This window comes from Sus scrofa, chromosome 14 (assembly GCF_000003025.6).
Source record: "Sus scrofa isolate TJ Tabasco breed Duroc chromosome 14, Sscrofa11.1, whole genome shotgun sequence".
Lineage (NCBI taxonomy): Eukaryota > Metazoa > Chordata > Mammalia > Artiodactyla > Suidae > Sus > Sus scrofa.
In genome coordinates, this window is record NC_010456.5 from 134294790 (window position 1) to 134314892 (window position 20103).

At 40.4% G+C, this 20103-nt stretch overlaps 1 protein-coding gene across 4 annotated transcripts in view; it reads left to right on the forward strand.

Moving 5' to 3' along the window:
• Positions 1-20103, forward strand: part of ZRANB1 (zinc finger RANBP2-type containing 1) — a 73909-nt gene that overhangs the window by 40863 nt on the left and 12943 nt on the right. For 3 of the 4 annotated variants that reach the window (XM_013983854.2, XM_001929009.7, XM_021073624.1), the window contains exons 3-6: positions 12701-12888; positions 15266-15419; positions 17568-17639; positions 18133-18331. In XM_013983854.2, the coding sequence (XP_013839308.1) occupies positions 12701-12888; positions 15266-15419; positions 17568-17639; positions 18133-18331 (613 nt within the window). Of the gene's footprint in view, positions 1-7943; positions 8065-12700; positions 12889-15265; positions 15420-17567; positions 17640-18132; positions 18332-20103 lie in introns of all 4 variants that reach the window. The other variant, XM_005671552.3, reaches the window with a different exon arrangement.

Below are 20103 nucleotides of genomic sequence, written 5' to 3' on the forward strand. Positions count from 1 at the left end.
CAAAAGTCACCTCATTAACATAAACTCAGGCAATGGAAAGAGACTTGCTACATGAGTAACTAAAGACTCCTACTTCATCTTTATCATTCTGGAACTATTTAGGAAATGGGAACAAAACTAATTATTATAGCAAAAAATGCCCTTATGACTTTTTTTTTTTGTCTTTTTGCCATTTCTTGGGCCGCTTCTGCGGCATATGGAGGTTCCCAGGCTAGGGGTCTAATCGGAGTTGTAGCCGCAGGCCTACACCTGAGCCACAGCAACGCGGGATCCAAGCTGTGTCTGCGACCTACACCACAGCTCACAGCAACACCGGATCCTTAACCACTGAGCAAGGCCAGGGATCAAACCTGAAACCTCATGGTTCCTAGTCGGATTTGTTAACCACTGAGCCACGACGGGAACTCCCCTTATGACTTTTAAGTAGGAAATTATAAGGGTTTTTAGGAGCTATGTGCCAGGAACAGTAGATGAAGACCATATATTTTTTATTCACAATGATGTTTTGCTTGGTATGGATGAAAGGAGTACTATTACTGGAACTTTTGAATGTCTGTGAATATTAATGTTTTTGGTTCTTTTTTCTACGTCAACTAAATGAGTATGCCTATATGAAGTTGATTGCTGTTGTGTATGTCCCAAGGTAATTTCACTTGCTAATATTTCTCAGCATTCCATGGCTAGGCCACATTATTCAAACTTGATTTTTAGTGTAGCATTTTTCTAGCACTTGTTCTGTGTGCTTTGCTTGTGTTTGCTAATACTTGGTATACCACAGCTGTTTGGAAAATCTATTTTCCCTCTTTAGAATTTTTCCTGCCCTGTGGAACTGCTTCTCAGAATGATCACTTCTGAGTTAGTAGCCCAGCAGCAGGTCTGTGTTATAATATTTAATTTTGGAGATCATCTTCTGAGAGGTTAGAGAGGAAGCTAATAAAACTGCTCACTGTTCTGATAGATTTATTTTAAGTTATGGTTATTTTTTAAGTGCTGGGTTTATTTCAGGATACTGATGGACCGTTTTGTTTGTGAACCTGATTTTGTATTGATAACCAGACTGTCCTACTGAAAGATACTCTTATTTAATAAGTGTCCCTTTTTCCTTAATACATTGCTTTACATATGAATGAATGCAAAGCCTGGAAAAAAGGTCTTTTTAGTCTTTGATATGTAAAATCATTGCATTTTTAAAACTTTTTATTTATTTTTTGTCTTTTTGTCTTTTCTAGGGCCGAACCCGCAGCATATGGAGGTTCCCAGGCGAGGGGTCTAATTGCAGTTGCAGCCGCTGGCCTGCGCCAGAGCCACAGCAACGCGGCATCTGAGCCGTGTCTGCAACCTACACCACAGCTCACAGCAATGCCGGATCCTTAACCCACTGAGCAAGGCCAGGGATCGAACCTGCCACCTCATGGTTCCTAGTCGGATTTGCTCACCACTGAGCCACGACGGGAACTCCTAAAACTTTTTAAAAAACAAAAATGGTTTGAGTTAAAATTAAAAGCTTTTAATAGAATCCAAAATGTGTGCAGACTCCTGCAGCAGATCTTTGGCACTGCGTCCATAAAAGGAAAGTAAGCTGCTGGAATGCTGGTGGTGCCTTGTATGTCCGTGGTTAGCTTTGTATGATATGCTTACGTGGGGTATGGGCATGCAGCTATAAAAACGCAGTGTCTTTTCACGCCACACACATTCTTGGTTGTGGATCTCCTTCCTCTCCAAGGTGGTCATTGCAAGTAATGGAGTTATTTTACACTGTAAAAGGAGTATTATCTGTAATTAGGTTTGGTCTTGTTTTTAAGTTTCCAAGGATTTCCTCTTGTGCTTTTGGGACTCTGGATTTAAAATAACATTTTATGTCTTGGCTGTTTAAGTGAATTGTGGTGATTCCCAGCAGTGTAAGATTCTAATCATCAGGGAACACACACACATTTTATGGCCAGTTCAGTCTAGCTTTTCAGAGTGCTTCTTGACACCTGGAATAAGAAAGAAACTTCTAGGAGTGAACGTGTTGAGGCAAATGGACAGCAGAGGCAGAAATAGAGCCTCAGCAGTATTCTTCGGGTTGCCTTTAGTCTGTCTGAAACATAATTCCTGGCTGTTAGAAATGATCGATTACCCTAGCCTGCCAGCTAATAATGTGCCTCCTTATGCTGAGAAAGAGAATATGTCTAGTGATTCTTGATTGTGTGATACTGACTTTTGAGTATGCATTGTTTTCTAAAAGCTCTATATTAAATGAATGCATTGAGGTATGAAATCCAAAAGTATCATTTAAATCTTAAGTATAAAAAGATGTATTTAGAGTCCAGAGAACTTTACTGTTTACCATAAAACAACTTTAGTTGTTAAACATTTATTAAACTATGCACGTGGTTATCAAAATTAAGTTATGGAAGGAGTTTATAAAGAAAAGCAAGTTTCTTTTTCTTCTCTCCATCTTCATTCCTACTGTACAGAGATAATCATATTTTTCCCCATCAACCTTTCATCTTGAAAAATTTCAAAACCAGTAGAAAAATAACAAATGTAATAAATACATTAAACACCAATTGCCCTTGACCTACATTTTCCAGTTGTTAGCACTTGGCCATGTTTGTGTGCCTCCTATCTGTTTGTCTCTGTCACGTATGAATTTTTCCTGCACATTTGAGAGTAAGCCACAGACGTCATGACATTTTGCCCCTAAATACTTAAGCACGGTATGTCCTAAAAACACATTTTTCCTATGTAATCACACAGTGTAATTATCTAGAAACTAATACTTGAAGTCCATATTCAGTTTCACTAATAGCTATTGCTCCAACCCCATTCAATCAAGGATTATACATTTTATTTAGTTGTTTTATCTGTTTAATCTCCTCTAAGACAGTGCCTCAGTTGGTTTTGTTTTCATTTTTCTTATTTACTTTCATGACATTAACATTATTAAGAGGTTAGGCCATTTGTTTTATAGAATGAGCCTCAATTTGGATGTGATTAGATGATATTTAAACATTAACCTTTTTTGTTTTTTTGCTTTTTATTTTTAAATTTATTTTTCATTATAGTTGATTTACAGTGTTGTCCAGTTTCTACTGTACAGAAAAGAGACCCAGTCATTCACACACACTCACACACTCCTCTTGTTATAAACATTTATCTTTTTGAGGAGAGGGAGGAATACTACCTGGGAGATATTATTAGCAGGACCTCTAATATTTCTGAATAATGTCCTTTTGTCATTTTTCCCTTTTCAAAAAAATTATTTTAATTGTAAAATATACATATTTGCCATCTTAACTTATTTATTTCCTTATTTATTTACTGGCTCCCCACAGCATATGGAGTTCAGATGCCAGGGATCAGATCCGAGCTACAGTTGTGACCTGTGCCACAGCTGTGGCAATGCAGGACCCTTAGCCCACTGTGCCAGACTGGGGAATTGAACCTGTGTTCTGGCTCTCCAGAGATGTGCTGATCCTGTTGTGCCACAGTGGGAACTCCAACTGTTTTAAACACACAGTTCGGTGGCTTTGGTGCGTTCACATTGTTACACGGCGGTAATCACCATCCTTCTCCAGAACTTTCTCCATCTTGCAAAACTGAAACTCTGTATACAGGAGCAGTAACTCCCCATCATCCCTTTCCCAGTGTGGGCAGCTACCATTCTAGCTTCTCTCTGTGAATTTGACTATTCTAGTGTCTCATGTAAGTGGAACCAGCAGTGTTTGTCCTTTTGGGCCTGGCTTATTTATTTCATTTAGTGTAATGTCTTCAGGATTTATCCATGTTGTAACCTGTGTCAGAGTTTCCTTTTTTAAAGTTTGAATAATATTCTGCTATATTTATATGCCTCATTTTGTTTATCCATTCATCTGTTGATGGACATGTCACTATTTCTTCTTTCATCAAATTTGGCATTATATACTAACCTCCTCTAAGAGTGTATGAAAATTGGGTTTCCCACTGTGGTGCAGTGGGTTAAGGATCCAGCTTGTCTCTCTGGAGGTGCTGGTTCAGTCCCTGGCGCAGTGGGTTAAGGATCTGGCATTGCCGCAGATGTGGTTGGTATAAGTCTCAGCTCCAACTCAGATTTGATCCCTGGCCTGGGAACTTCATGTGCCACAGGGGCGGCAAAGAAGTGGGGTGTTAAAGTTCCCCACGATGATTGTGTTATTGTCAGTTTGTCCTTCTAAGGTTGTTAGCAGTTGCCTTATATATTGTGAACCTGTATTGGGTGTGTAGATATTTAAAATTGTTATGTCTTCTTCTTGGACTGAAATAACGTACATTCCTTCTGGTTGAATTTTACATTTTGAAGTAATTAAAATATTTTCGTCTTTAAAAAAATGAATAATGTGTAATATGACTTTGAGTTGCCCTACTTTAACTTATCCCTTCTTATTGGCCTTTGGGTTATTTGAAAAATTTTTAAATCTGATAGTGGCTTGATGAATTGTCAGCATTTCTAATGACTGTCTTGGGTTCCCAGAAATGAGATAATAAGATCAAATGCTATAAACACATTAAAAGTATTTTATACATGTTGCTAAATGGCTGCCTGGAAGGAGGGCACCGATTTTATTCTCATCATCAGTGTGAGAGACTATACCTGTGCAGCTTTGTCTTTGCTGAAGCTTATTTTTAAGGAAGGCATGCTCTCCCTTTACTTGGTCATTTGTATTTTTTTCTGTGAATTGTTGATTTATGTCTTTCATCCATTTTTTGGTGATTTTTATCAAGTTATATGAGATCTATATGGATATAAATAATGCGTAGACGAAAAGCATGTACCGGTTAGATTTGTTACAAATTCTCTTTACCTTTTTTTTTTTTTTTTTTGGTGAGAAGAGTTTTTATCTTTGGCTTTCACAGTTTTTTGGATTGAACTAATGATCAAAATATTTTTTCCAAAGACTTTCCATTAATATGAGTTATGAAATAAACTCTTTCCCCATTGATTTGGGTGGTTCTCTCGTATATAAAATGATTCTGTTTCATTTGTTTTCAGGTTCTTTATTTTGATGTTTGTTTTTTACATCAGTTATCACACTTTTGCTTAAACAATTACGGCTTTATTAGAGATCTTAAAACCTCGTAGGGCAAACGTCCATCCTGCCGCACCCACCCCTTCCTTTTCAGACTTGTCATGATTGTCACCCTTGCTTTGTTTGTCCATTCGTAGTATGATCATTGTGTTCCCGGGTTCCGGAGGAAGCTCCCTTCTCTCAGTGAGCTTATGGTCTGGGGAGAGATGGTCTGGCAGGTCAGTCTGGTGTGGTAAGTCCAGGAGAGGACGTATAGGTGCTAGAGGAGGAGTATGCACCCTAACCTTATTTGGAGACTTTCAGGAAGAAATGACATCCGAGCCAAAACCTCACAGAGAAGAGGAAAGAGTCAGAATTGCATTCGTTAGGAAGCAGGAGAGCATGGCCTGTCCAGTAAATGGAAAGAAGTCAGCCAGGTTGGAGTAAGAAAGGGAGCTGTGAGAGAGAAGCCTGTTAATCTGGTTAAGGATTTAGCTCTTCAGGTAAGGGCAGTGGTGAGCATTTGGAAGGAGACTGTTTCTTTGATTTGTGGTTTGGGAAGCTCACTCAGGTCATAGCCTGGAGACTCCATTGGGAGGGGCAGCCCTGGAGGCCAGCAGACCCTTTGGGGGGAAATGACCGACATCCCAGTGAGAAGGCGTGCCTGAGGGCTAGGCAGTGAAGACTGGTGTAAGGGACATGTATTTGATAGTGACGAAAACTTGGAAGAATTGATACTGGGGCTGAGGGGAGAAACAGAGAGTTACTCACTGGAGGTCCTGCTGTGGTGCAGTGGGTTAAGAGGCTGATGCAGTGGCTCCGGTCTCCGCAGAGGCAGTGGGTGCAGTGGGTTAAGAGGCTGATGCAGTGGCTCCGGTCTCCGCAGAGGCACGGGTTTGATCTCTGGCCAGGCACATTGGATTAAAGGATTCAGTGTCCGGTTAAAGGATTCTGGTCCAGGATCTGCCATATGTTGCAGGTGCAGCCATAAAAAACGAGAAGAAGAATCTGACAGCAGAGGCTAGGGTTCGATCCCTGGCCCAGTGCAATGGGTTACAAGGGTTCGGCTTTGCTGCAGCTGCAGCTTGGATTCAATCCCTGGCCTGGGAACTTTGATACGCCGTGGGTGCCATCATTGAAAAGAAAAGAAAAAAGATACCCTGGTTTTTGGTTTGGACACTTGGATCGGATAGGAGACTCATTTTTCTTAAATGTAGATGTCATGAGGTTCAGCTTTAGATGTGCTGCAGTGAAGATTTCTAACAGGTTGTTGAAGATAGGTGCCTGAAACCTTGGGGAAAAATCCACTGTGCAGTTTTATGTGGATAATTGCAGGGCCATGAACGTTTACTGAAGCTGTAGAACCTTCTCCTGCAGTAACAAATTATAGGAACTTTCTTGTTTTATATTTCCACCTGGGGGCCTTATCAAGATGGGCTAGTGATTTTTAAACATGTCCTCCAATTTGATGTTTGTCTTAATTCTATCAGTATTTTTGCTAGAAAAAGTTCTATGGACATAATGTGAAACAGTATAAAGTTATGTCATGGGAAGTTTTCTGTTTATCTGTCTGCTCCTTTAAAAATGTTTCTTTACCCTCTAGTTTTCTCACTTGTAAAGTGAGAAATACTATTCAGTCCCTCTTAGAAGGCCAGTCTAAAATAGATAGTATTCTAAAAAAAATTTGGTTTCGGATTTGGTCAGGATAATGTGACCATATAGCAGATGACATTTTTAGTTGAAGCCAGAACTTGATGATGACTTGATTTCGGTGCCGAGTGTGGTCTTGACATACATCATTTTATTTGACCGGACCCTCAGGTTTTTAAGAACCTTAGTATCCCTTCAGTTGACTTTTTGGCAGTATTTTAAGTAACCTTTATAACTTGAACTCACGTTGATCTTTAACCCATTAGCATTGGTCCTCATCTCTGACCACCTTCCCAAAGATAACTGTGACGCATTCCTTTACATCCTTCCATTGTGCTTTCAATAGTAATGCTCCCCGCATGGCAAGATCGTCTTTCTTACGAAGTGCTATCAATTCAGGTATTTTTTCATGACTTTTGGGGATTTATATTTCCACAGCAGTTTGGTTGTTAACAGTCTGATCAAGGTAGTTCCCTGGTGGCCTAGTGGTTAGGACTCGGCATTCCCACCCCTGCAGCCCAGGTTCAATCCCTGGTCTGGGAACTGAGATCCCATATCAAGCCTTTGCGGCGTACCACGGCCGCAGTCGGATCCAAGAGAGGAGGAGAGAGCTCCCAAGGATAGACTACATTGGCATCGTTTATCATGGTTAATGATGGAACCCTTGAAGGCCTTACTTAGAGAATATTTTCACTTCATTTGAATTTTTAATTTTTCTAAAGATGTTTTCATAATTGAGTAAGTTCATTGAACGGAATGAATAGAAACGCATCTTGATAAAGCATAGATTGGTTTAAGAATTTATTTCCAGTTTGTGATTTTCCTCTCCTGGTTTTTTGAAAAGGTTATTGTTCAGTAGCACTATTCTAGGAATAGAAATGGTAGGTTTTTAACCTGTTGCCATTGGTTATTATGTGAAAACGGCATCTAGGAGGTGCCTTGTTTGGTCTCTTCCAACTATTTTTGGAACTTGTGTCTCCTTAAGATACACTTAAAAATATTGAGGTCATTTTACTTAAAAAGCAGCTCGTGTTTGAATATTGAAAGAGATTACTGTGACTAAGCTAATAAGTTCGTCATTGAATTATAGCCAAATGGTTTAGGAATACGAAGAAAAAGTATTACTGGGTGGTAGCGTTTCCTTTGGAATATGCAAAACCAGTTAAATGAATTAAACTGAGGGCAGTTCCCCAGACCGCTTAGCCGCCCGCCCCTGCATCTTCTGCTGACCAGGGTAACGGACATTCTGAGCATTACCACTTAAAACTAACTTTTCTCTTTAAGGGCTCCTGACATTGTGCCAGCTGACTCCAGGTCCACCCTGACCCCACAGCATAAAGCATGCTGTGGTGTCACAGCTACCATAGAACTCCAGGTAGTGTTGAGCTGGCCCATGTGGGCTCAGGTAAGTCCTGGCTTTTTTTTTACCATTTGGCATTCTTTTCAAAGTTAGTTACCATTATGATTTTATGTTAAAAGAAAACAAGGCAAAACTTTGAAAACTGTGCCATATATGGGGGAAAAAATAAGTCTGTTTTCTAAATATCTATGAGCCAGCTCCATATTCTAACCAACGGAGTTCCATAGTAGCTGTGAAGTAAGTCCCCAGTGAGTTGTGACCTGTGACTTCAAAATTCTACTCCTGGCCCAGTTTACAGAATAATATGAGCTTATTACTTAATTAAAATTTTTTTTTCTAAAAAAATTCTGCTTATTCCCAGGTCTTCATGTTTTTAAAAGTATATTAACTTTGCTTTTTTCTGTAATTATTCAACACTGCTTAGCTAGATTTCCTCAGTCAGTTTTGGATATGTAATGATACTGCAAGTTAGTTTTATAAAGTTAATCGTCTCAGAGTGCCTTCAGCTGTCTTTTTAATTTACCTTTAATTTGCGTGGAGGAGGAAGGGAGAGAATGTGTAATATGCATTTGTTAAATTTTCAGAAAACCTATTAAGAGAAGATGCTTCAGTTCCTCTTGGAGGTAGTGTGAGATACCAGTAGCCTAGAGAGAGGTATGTTCCTCACGTCTCTCTCTTGCTGGTATGTTCCCATTTTCTCCCGGTCTTTGTTCTGTTAAGTGAGATTTTACCATTCAGATTTCTTTATTGTCGTCTTCTAGCTCCAACTCTTTTACATTCTTCCTGCTTTCCTTTTATCCCACAGTACCTAATGGTGGTAAAAATGTGATGTATGTGAATAACTCAAAGACACTTTCTAAGCTGTTTTGCAAATAAGCTCATGCTTCACCTCCCCCAGAGTAAACAATGTGGTAGCTGAAACTTTAAATTATCTCAGTATAGACCCCATCCTTTAGACATCATGTTTACAGTGAAAACTCATCTGTGAAGAAACTGTAGTCACTGGCTCCCCTTGAACAGTATATACTAGAGATACAGCAGAAACTTGGGCAGTTTGGTGACATTCTTGTGAAATTTGATTTTCGATAAATTTCCTCATCTTTGTGGCTGAAAATTGACCAGTAACTGAAACTATGAGCTCTTAATTATGGTTAATGAAAAGACTGGGATTGTGTATTCCCAAAACATTAGACAACAAAATATTTTTCTTTTGAATATTATTTTGTCCCTCTACTTAAATTTGTGTTTTCATATTCTGAGAAGTCTGGAGCTGTTTTATTCTGTGAATAAAAGAGAACAGGCTCTCTATCCTCTTCACCCTCATTTTCTGCTCTCTTGTGTGTATTCCATGCTAGAGGTGGCAGCATCCCCTGTGGTCAGGGGAATAATTGTTCTTGATATCTTGGGATTAGGCCAAGTAGAAATCCAGTTTGTGTGTGCATATGCCAGCTTTATATTCATCATTTGAAGGTCTGTTTATCTTTAAAAAAAGCTTGGTTTGAAGGCAGACTATAAATTGTAATTCCAAAGCACAGCTGCTGACTTTTGTTGTTCTCTTTGGTCTGTATCCCTCCTCATCTTTGATGGTGATAATTAGTCTCTAATTCCAGAAATCTTTCAGAAACATTAGAGAAGAAATGAATTTTTGAGCAAATATTTCTGAGATTCTTCCAGACATCAGCTCTGAGTTAGCTAAAAATAGTGAAGACAGTGATTTAGAAGCTCTCCCCTCCCACCAGCCAGACGAACAAAGTGAGTTGGTACTTAGCTTTAGACTGCCTCATCCTCGTCTTTGAGAAACAAAAAAAAATGTGTGCGCGCACATGTACAAACACATATACTGTATATATATATTCAGATAAATTGATGAGACTTTTTGGTCCTTTGGTTGCTTTTGGAATTGCTTAGAACATTTTTTTTTTTTTTTTTTTTTGTCTTTTTGCTATTTCTTGCGCCGCTCCCGCGGCATATGGAGGTTCCCAGGCTAGGGGTCCAATCGGAGCTGTAGCCACCGGCCTACTCCAGAGCCACAGCAACGCAGGATCCGAGCCGCGTCTGCAACCTACACCACAGCTCACAGCAACGCTGGATCGTTAACCCACTGAGCAAAGGCAGGGACCGAACCCGCAACCTCATGGTTCCTAGTCGGATTCGCTAACCACTGCGCCACGACGGGAACTCCTTAGAACATTTAAAAAAATTTTTTTTGGCTGTGCCTGAGGCACGTGGAATTTGCCAGGCCAGGGACGGAACCTGCACCATAACAATGACCCAAGCCTCTGCAGTGACAATGCTGAATCCTTAACCCACTGTGCTGCAAGGGAACTCCTGCTTAGAACTTCCTTATCTCATGTAAAGAGATTTTATAAATACGTCTTTTTAAGTTAAAGCTGGAAACTGTAAAAGGTGTGGTGATAGTGCTTGCACCTGGAAATAGTTCATGGCTTTGATAGACCAGAAGTGAGAGGTAGTTGCCTTCATAAGAAAATACTGTATCTACAAAAGAACATGGAATAGGGCATGTTCAGTTTGAAAAAAATAAATTACGTTAAATTATTCAGAAAGTTATGAGCCCTACCAGATTTTTCTCCTCTGTTCATTAAAGCAAGTTAAGCAGAAGTTTTAGATGTCTTTGTGTATTTCACGCTTTAACTGTAGATGTGTTTTTATTTCAAGGATTACTTTCTGTGTCTTTTCTTAAGGCTTGGCCTCTTTGAAAAGATTCACGCCCCTCCCTTGTCCCGTGCCAGCTGTGTTACATTTTAGCCCTGATGTCTTCTCCAGGGCAGGCCCTGTGCCTCATAAGGGTGCGTTGAAGTCCTTTATTTCTTGGAGTGGGGGCTGCAGTTGTCCTTAGGTGTTAATGTTGAGGATGTGTTAATATATAAAGCTTTGTCATTATTTTTGACAGTGGGGAGGGGGGTTTTTGGAGTAGCTCTTACTTATCTAAGTCCTAATTCAAGATAGCAATTTAAAATGCTTTTCAAAAAGTATACTGAGAATATTTTATTTATTTAAATTTTTTTTCTTTTTGGCTGTGTCCATGGCACATTGAAATTCCTGGGCCAGGGATGGAACCCACGCCATAGCAACAGCCCAAGCTGCAGCAGTGACAACATCAGGTCCTTAACCCACTGTGCCACCAGGGAACTCTGTACTAAGAATATTTTTAGCTAGTAGTAGCATTTTATGTGACAAATTTTTCTTGATGTAATTTAAGGAAACACTTAAAATTATTTAGTGCTTATAGTCTTGGGTTTGTGTGTGTGTGTTTAACATTATTTATGTAAGTTTGAAACTGACCTACAATTTCATTTTTTGCCAAGGCTATTTATTATCCATAGGTGCACTGTACTGCTTAATAAATAGGATTGTTGTCATTACCTAATGTTAATATGTATTAATTAATAACATATTTCAGTAGTAATGGAAAATTTTTATGCATTTCCTTTTTTTTTTTTTTTTTTTAAAGGGCTGCTCTTGTGGCACATGCAAGTTCCCAGGCTAGGGGTCTAGTTGGAGCTATAGCTGAAGCCTACGCCCCAGCCACAGCAACGTGGGATCCGTGGGATCCGAGCTGCATCTGTGACCTACACCACAGCTCATAGCAACGCCAGATCTTTAACCCACTGAGCGAGGCAAGGGATGAAGGGATGAACCTGCATCCTCATGGATACTAGTCGGGCCCATTACTGCTGAGCCATGACAGGAATTCCCGAAAGTTCTTTATGGATTTGGAAAAAATTGATACTTATTTTGTATCTTTACCCCCAGCTGGTTTTTAATGTTTTATCTTAGCCTGCTTCTGTTCAGAATCATCTAGTTCAAGTCTTTCTGTGTTAATAATTCCCGATGGGTGTAAAGAATACCTGGCTGTGGGAACTTCTGAAATCAGAATATTGCTCACATTTACATCTGTTAAAAGTGGTTTCAACTGCTTTAAGTTATTTCAAAGCTAACAAAACAACAGTATGGAAGGCCCAGCATTTTTGTTTTTTTGTTTGTTTGTCTTTGCTTTTTTTAGGGCCGCACCTGTGGCACATGGAAGTTCCCAGGTTAGGGGGTCACATTGGAGCTGCAGCTGCTGGCCTATGCCACAGCCACGGCAACACTGGATCCAAGTTGGGTCTTCGACCTATGTGACAGCTCATGCAACGTCAGGTCACTTACCCACTGAGTGAGGCCGGGAATCTAACCCGCACCCTCATGAATGAATGCTAGTCGGGTGCGTAATTCACTGAGCCACAGCAGGAACGCCTTGACTCAGCTTTACAGTGGCAGTGTAAAGGGCTGGAGAAGCAGTCCAACACAGATGGGAAGCACATCCCTGTCTAAAGACCAGAGCAGGAGTTTAGTGTCTTTTGTGAAATCTAATTATTCGTACCAGATTGTTGATTTTTGATCCAGTTAATATATTCTGATAATTTCTCTAAACCTTACCAGAGTATGGAGCCAGCACTGACGTGATGGTAAGTGCCTAACTAGGCAGTTTTATTTCTGGAAGGAAATGAAAGGGAAAGGAATATGCCATAACTTTCCTTATATTCTTTAGGACATTTGAATGATGCCACAGAATCCAAGAAGCACAGAGAATCAAAGAACTTAGAGTGAATGCTACAGGTTTATGCTTTTTGAAGAAAAACAGAGTTAAACTTTTTTCTGTCTTTGATGCTTGTTTCAGGGGTTGTAGAAGGTGATTTAGCTGCTATAGAAGCATACAAATCATCAGGAGGGGACATTGCCCGCCAGCTCACTGCAGATGAAGTGCGCCTGCTGAACCGGCCTTCCGCTTTCGACGTTGGCTATACGCTGGTCCATCTGGCTATACGCTTTCAGAGGCAGGATATGCTAGCAATACTGCTCACAGAGGTGAGTGTGGCTCTCCATTAAACATTCTTGTCTGTGAGGGAAATGTGTTCTTTAGCTTTCGTTTTTGATGTTATAATGTGTCTCAGTTCTTAAATGTTTTTGATTTGGTCTTGTACTCTGCTTTTGAAGTGGGTTGTGTATTGGCAGGGAAAGCGTGTGGAGTTTGGTTGGTGGTGGTGTCTGGAGAACGGAGAGAGAAGGCAGCTGTGAACCAAGGGCTGCAAGGCTGGTCGAGGACTGTGAGCAGGTTCTGGAGGGACTGGTGTAAGTCCCCGGCCTCCTGAGAGCTCTCTGGGGACTAACAGTGCGAGGACAATAGAGCCCCAGTGTATTTACTGTTGACGGCTGTGTAATAAATCCCTTCAGAACTTAGCAGCTTAAGACAACAAACACTTGTTATCTCACACAGTTTCTGGGGGTAAGGAATCCACGAGCAGCTTAGCTGAATGATTTTGCCTCAGGGTCTCACGAGGTTACAAACTGCCAGGGTTGTCAAAAGGCTCAACTGGGGCTAGAGGATCTGGTTCCAAGCACACTCATGTGGTTGTTGGCAGGAGGCTTCAAATTCTTGTCACTTGGGCCCCTTGGTAGGGCTGCTTGTGATGTGGTAGTTGATTTCACCCCGAGCAAGTGGGCTGAGAAAGGAGAGCGTGAGAGGGTGAGTCAGGTGTCTTCTAGATGTAACTTAAGGTAGGAAGTGACGTGCCAGCATTTCTGCCATAGTCTGTGGTACACAGAGACCAGCTCTGGTACATGATGGGGGAGGTAGGAAGGAGGCGTGTTCTAGGGAAGGAATAAAATTGGCAGTGGTGTTTATTCTCAGTGGAACAGAGACTCCAGGGGCCAGGGCAGAAGGGCCAGTAGGAAGACTGCAAAGGGGAGAGTGTGAGCCGGACTGAGGGCTGTGCCTGAGAGAGGGTGCAGGGCCAAGTACTTTTGGGGCGAGAACAGGAGAACATTCTGTTTTGAGAATATGTGTCTGGGACTGGGGTTTTAATTGGATTTTAGATCATAGACCTTGTTTGTAGTTTGGTAGAAGCCATGGACTTCTTTGCAAAAATTTCTTTTTTTTTTTTTAATATTTGGTTTTCCATAATTTGAGTGTTGCTTTGATTAGGCTTGTGGAGTTACTGGTAATCCTGGCCAATAAAGTTGAGGCGAATTGAATTTTCACACAGGAGTTTGCAGAATAGGATGTCTGATGGTCATGCAGGGTTTTCAAAACACTGCTTACTTACCTTAATGGCACGTACAATTAAGCTGTCCACGGATGTTTAGGTAGACGACATTATCAGCCAAACTTATTCTTGGTGTGGCTTGTTGGAAGATCTGCTGCTCCAGGCCCCACTTGTGACTGGAAGTCTGCACTCGGGAAGGTCATCCAGGTTAGTGGCTGCATATGTAGCGACAGCACAGCTCAGAGCTAACTGGCTCCCTCAGGGCCACACCAGCCTGACTTTCTCTCTAGCAGATGCTCACTTTTGATTTCTGAGTTCTCTATATAGGTTTCTTGAGCTCCACAATAGGAATAGGAGTTAACTGCAAGATAATAGCTTTTCACTGTTTGTTCATCGTTTAAAAAGGATGGGAAAGTTCTGGCCAGTCCTTGGTGAGGGGCTGTGTGGTGGTGCCCGGAGTTCATTCCTCTCGAGCTGTACCACTTGGGAGGTTTGCTGCCTGCTCTGTGCTTGAAGAAGCCAGATGCTGTTTTAAAAATTCGGAGTTAAAACAAGTGGGGAGGGACTTGAGGTCATTGGGAACTAACTCTTTAAAAGGGTCACGCTTTTCTTTATTCTGTGTCTGGGTACTTGAAATATTCTTGACAGAGCAGGAGAAGAGTGTTTGTATTTTCCTTTCTCTGTGAGCTGGAATTCCATTAAGAATGTTTTTTTTTACAACATTGTAAATCAACTATACTTCAGTAAAACTTTAAAAAAATTTTTAAAGTTAAAAAAAGGATGTTTGTGTTGGGGGCATGATGTTATTCTTAAGTTGTTTTTTTTGTTTTGTTTTGTTTTGGTTTTTTTTTTTTTTGGTCATCCCTTCCCTTCCAATAATGAATCTTTGTGAACAACTCCATTTTACATAAATTTTTGTATGCATCTTTATATATTTCCTTGGGATAAACTCTACTAAGAAGTGGAATTACTGAGACGAGAGGGTAAAGCATTTTTATCACTGTTTTTCAGGAAAGTTGTACTGGTATATACTTACCTGTTGAGGAAATAACACCCAATACCTCATATATTTAAAACAAGAGCAAAAACAAAACACCTTGAGTTACTGGGAGATTTTGGTAATTTCTTTTGAATACTATTGTTTTCTGCTTCCACTGATGATAAACGAGATGTAGAGGAAAGTTTCTTTTGTATTTAAGGTGTCTCAACAAGCTGCAAAGTGTATTCCAGCAATGGTGTGTCCTGAACTGACAGAGCAAATCCGGCGTGAGATAGCTGCTTCTCTGCATCAGAGAAAGGGGGATTTTGCTTGCTATTTTCTAACTGACCTTGTAACATTTACGTTGCCAGCAGGTAACTCCAAATTTCAATGTGAAAACAAATTTCCACTTTATTGTAGTTTTTTAATGTCTGAATGAAAATGTCTGTGTTAGAAAACGGATAACTTAGCTACTATATGTGGATCTCAAATTACTCAATTATCCTGTTTTACTGGAAGTGACTAGTGCAAGGGCCACGCATGAGCTAATACTTCAGATCTAAAGGAAGACAGCAGCTGGAAGTGTCATTACTTTCTTCGTTCATTACATCAATGTCTATGATATTTGCAAAGCAACTTTTTTTTTTTTTGGTATTTTTCCGGGCTGCCCATGCGGCATATGGAAGTTCCTAGGCTAGGGGTCGAATTGGAGCCGCATCTGCCGACCTGCGCTGCAGCCACAGCAACACAGGATCTGAGCCGTGTCTGTGTCCTACACCAAAGCTCATGGCAATGATGGATCCTTAACCCGCTGAGCGAGGCCAGGGATCGAACCTGAGTCCTCATAGATGCTAGTTGGGTTCATAACCTGCTGAACCACAACAGGAACTCCCGTGAAGCAACTTTTTATTTTTCAATTCCATGCCAAGTGGAAACATCTTCCAGGATGTTTTTTTTGTTGGAAGGCATTGAATGAATGTACCAAATGGCAAAAGTTTCTAAATAAAACTTATGTTTTGGCTTTTAGTGTTTTAAGCTTTTTTATGTTCAGATGTAAACAGATATTTACACAGTGGTAGGAAATAATTAAGTCTTTTAAAATCATATAAATTTAATTTGAAATGCACTGCATATATTTAAACTTGTTACCCTAAGTGATTAGATTTTTATTTTGAATTGAGTATAGTAATACAGTTTAAATCAGTTTTGTAAGAGTAATAATGCTTCTCAGACTACTCAATTAGAAAACTGAACAGGACATAGAGAACTTGAAGAAGACGGCACAAACAGAGAGCTGTGTGCCAGAATGAACGGTTCCTTCACTTCTGCAGGAAGAACCCGAGGTCTGAGGTTTTAGGCCTGAGCAGAGGTTCAAAGTGTAAAGGGAAGAGGACAGACAAAAATTTGTCTATTGTTATTATTTAACTCGAATATCGGATAGTCCTGTTCCCTTTTCTTTTATTTCAGCTTTATTGAGTCATCATTGGCGTAGGAAATTGTAATACACTTAACGTGTGCGTTGTGGTGATTGGATTCACACATACGTTGTGAAAGGATGGATTCTCCCCCGTTTAGTTAATCCTCGCATTCCTCACCTCCCAGTTTTTCCATCTGTCTGTATTTTGGGTGAGAACATTTCCGTTCTCTTGGTGACTTTTGTACAGTCCACTGTTATAACTGACTGGTCACCTTGTTTCGCATTAAATCCCAAGCCTTCTTCATCATGTAGCTTTGAGTGCGTTCTCTTTTACCAGTTCCCCTACCCCCCTGCTCCCTCTGCCTTGCTCCTGGCAACCCCTTTTCTGCTCTTTAGTTCTCTGAGTTTGACTTTGTTTTTTTCAAGATTCCAGATAGAAGTGATAGCATGCAATTATTTGTCTTCCTCTGTCGAGCGTATTTGACTTGGCATCGTATCTCCAAGGTCCCTCCTTGTGTCGCCCTGGTTGGACAGGACCGGTTGTATAGCTGTACCACTCCTGCTCATTTGTAGCCTTCCACCTGATAGGCCCTTGGGTTGTTGCCGTGTACTGGCTATTGGGAGTGACGCTGCAACAAATATGGGGGTACAGATAGCTTTTTGATATCTTGTTGTCATTTCCTTTGGCTGTATACCCAAAAGTGGGGTTGCTGGATCTTATGATAGTTTAATTTTTTGAGGCTCCTTCATGCTGTTTTCCACAGTGGCTGTACCAGCTCACATGCCCACCAACCATGCTTAAGGGTTCCCTTTTCTCCATGTTCTCCTCAGCATTTGGGATCCCATGTCTTTTTGATGAGAGCTAAATATAAGTACTGGTCCAAATATTTGTATTATTTGTAGATACTTAACTGTTGTGATGATAAAGTACAGAAGGGAAATACTCCCCCCCCCATACATACATGCATGTGTTTTAAAAGAAGTGACTTGACAGCGTTCAGCAGAAAGGGAGCTATTTTAGAGGAAGTTACTGTTAAATGCTGGTATCAGATTTTTTAAGTTGTGAGATATACAAAGATCTTTTAAATCTGGCTTTTCTTTATAGATATTGAAGACTTGCCTCCAACAGTCCAAGAAAAATTATTTGATGAGGTGCTTGATAGAGATGTTCAAAAAGGTAAGCATTGAATTAATGAGTATAATTGAACTTTTATCATTTCAGTAAACTTTTTGCTTTGTAAGGTTTAGAGTAGTTTGGTGTATGGTCAACGGATTTCATTTCTACTAAATTAGAAATTTAAAGTCTTTAAGCACAGTGTCGTACTGTGCTGTTAAAAATTCTCATTCACAGCTCTTAATTATAGTAGAGCGAACAAATAAAAAAGGGATAAAAATTTTAAACCTTGGTTTTCTGTTTTCCTTCTAGAATGAGTGTATTTTCATATTAAACATTTTTAGAAAATGTAAAGAATTTAAAAGTTGAGTAAATTATTCTAGAACTGTTTCAGCTACTCACAGTTTATATTTCAATTGATCAAAAATATTTAGGTGTTCATGACTAAGTTACATATCAACCTGTTTACATCTAGAGAATAGGTTTTTTCTTCCACTGAATAGTTCTTAATTGCAGAGGCATGAAAATGAACATGTTATTTAAATTCCTTGTATAGAGTTAGAAGAAGAATCTCCAATTATAAATTGGTCCTTGGAATTGGCTACACGTTTGGACAGTAGACTCTATGCACTTTGGAACCGAACCGCAGGAGACTGCTTACTTGATTCAGTTCTCCAAGCTACCTGGGGCATTTATGACAAGGACTCGGTGCTTCGGAAAGCCCTGCATGACAGCCTGCATGACTGTTCACATTGGTGAGCTGCCATCCTCCCTTTTTAAATTCAGGCGTGCGCTGGCTGAATCATTTCCTTGCAGTGGTGGGGTGCTTTTTGTCTGTCCTGTTTTCTTTGAAAGCTGGGGGGGGCTCTTTGGTTTTAGACATTGAGACACTTTGAACATCTCAGTGGTTTTGCCTCTTTTTGCTAAGCGTAGAATTAGAAATGTTTGGAGTTGTAGCCTTAAATATAACAAGGTCTTTGCTCATGTTTTAAAGTACCTATGATTTCATATTTTTGTTCAACTCTAAAAGCTTATGTTAATAATGTACTAAAAGTTTTTCTTCCCGAGACAGGTAGTCTTAAAACTACATTTTTGTATCTTGCAAATTTTCAAAATCTGTAGAAATATTTTAAAAATTTAGTCCAGTGGACCCCAGTATCTTCTTCATTGAATTGACCAAATTTTTTGGGCTGCACCCATGGCATATAGAAGTTCCCAGGCCAGGCATTGAACCCCCGCCACTGCAGAGACAATGCTGGATCCTTAACTTGCTGCACCACAGTGAACTGCCTGACCAGTTGTTAATTGTGGGGGTTTTTTTTGGGGGGGGGAGGTCTTTTTAGGGCCACATATGAAAGTTCCCAGGCTAGGGATTGAACCAGAGCTGTATCTTCTGGCCTACACCAGAGCCACAGCATTGTGGAATCCAAGCCACGTCTGTAACCTACACAGCTCATGGTGACGCTGGATCCTTAACCCACTGAGCGAGATCAGGGATGGAACCCGAGTCCTCATGGATACTAGTTGGATTTGTTAACTGCTGCACCACAGCGGGAACTCCAGTTGTTTTTTGTTTTTGTTTTTGTTTTTTTTTGCTATTTCTTGGGCTGCTCCCGCGGCATGTGGAGATTCCCAGGCTAGGGGTCCAATCGGCCACCGGCCTACGCCAGAGCCACAGCAACGCGGGATCCGAGCCGCGTCTGCAACCTACACCACAGCTCATGGCAACGCGGAATCGTTAACCCACTGAGCAAGGGCAGGGACCAAACCCGCAACCTCATGGTTCCTAGTCGGATTCGTTAACCACTGCGCCACGTCGGGAACTCCTCCAGTTGTTGGTATTTTGCCATATGTTCTCCCATCTCTTCTTACATGAATGCTCCCTTTTGCCAGTTAGTTTTAGACGTGGTAATGCTTTGCCTTCAGTACTTTAGCCTGTTGGCTTTTAGGAACAAGGATATTCTGCTCAACCACATCCTCATTACCACAGCTGAGAAAATCAGTATTGACTCAGTTATCCAGCATCCAATCCAAATCTCACTTTCTACTGTCTCGAAAATATCTTTTTTTAAGAATCCGATAGCCAAGCAAGTATATGACTAGTCTTGAACTGTACATTCACCCACCGCAGTATCAGTTACTGCAAATGATCACTGTATTGGTGAGTCAGTGGTTTTGTCTTTATGTCTGTTTAATGTAGGACGTGTTCTTGGTTCTGTACATACCTTATCTCATTTAGTTATTATATTATAAATGAGAAAATTGAGAGTGAAAGAGGCTAAATTGCCCATTGTTGACTTTAGGAAATAGCAGAAGTCATTTAAAATTTTGTGCTATTTTCTGTACATCAGAATCAAAATATGCTATTTTTCTCTTTCACCTGATTGAATACTTACACAATAATGATAATAGCGTATTCTTTTTTTTTTTTTTCTGGCTGCACCCATGGCATATGGAAGTTCCTGGGATTGAATCTGAAGTGCAGCTGTGACCTTTGCAGCTGGATCCTTTAACCCATTGTGCTAGG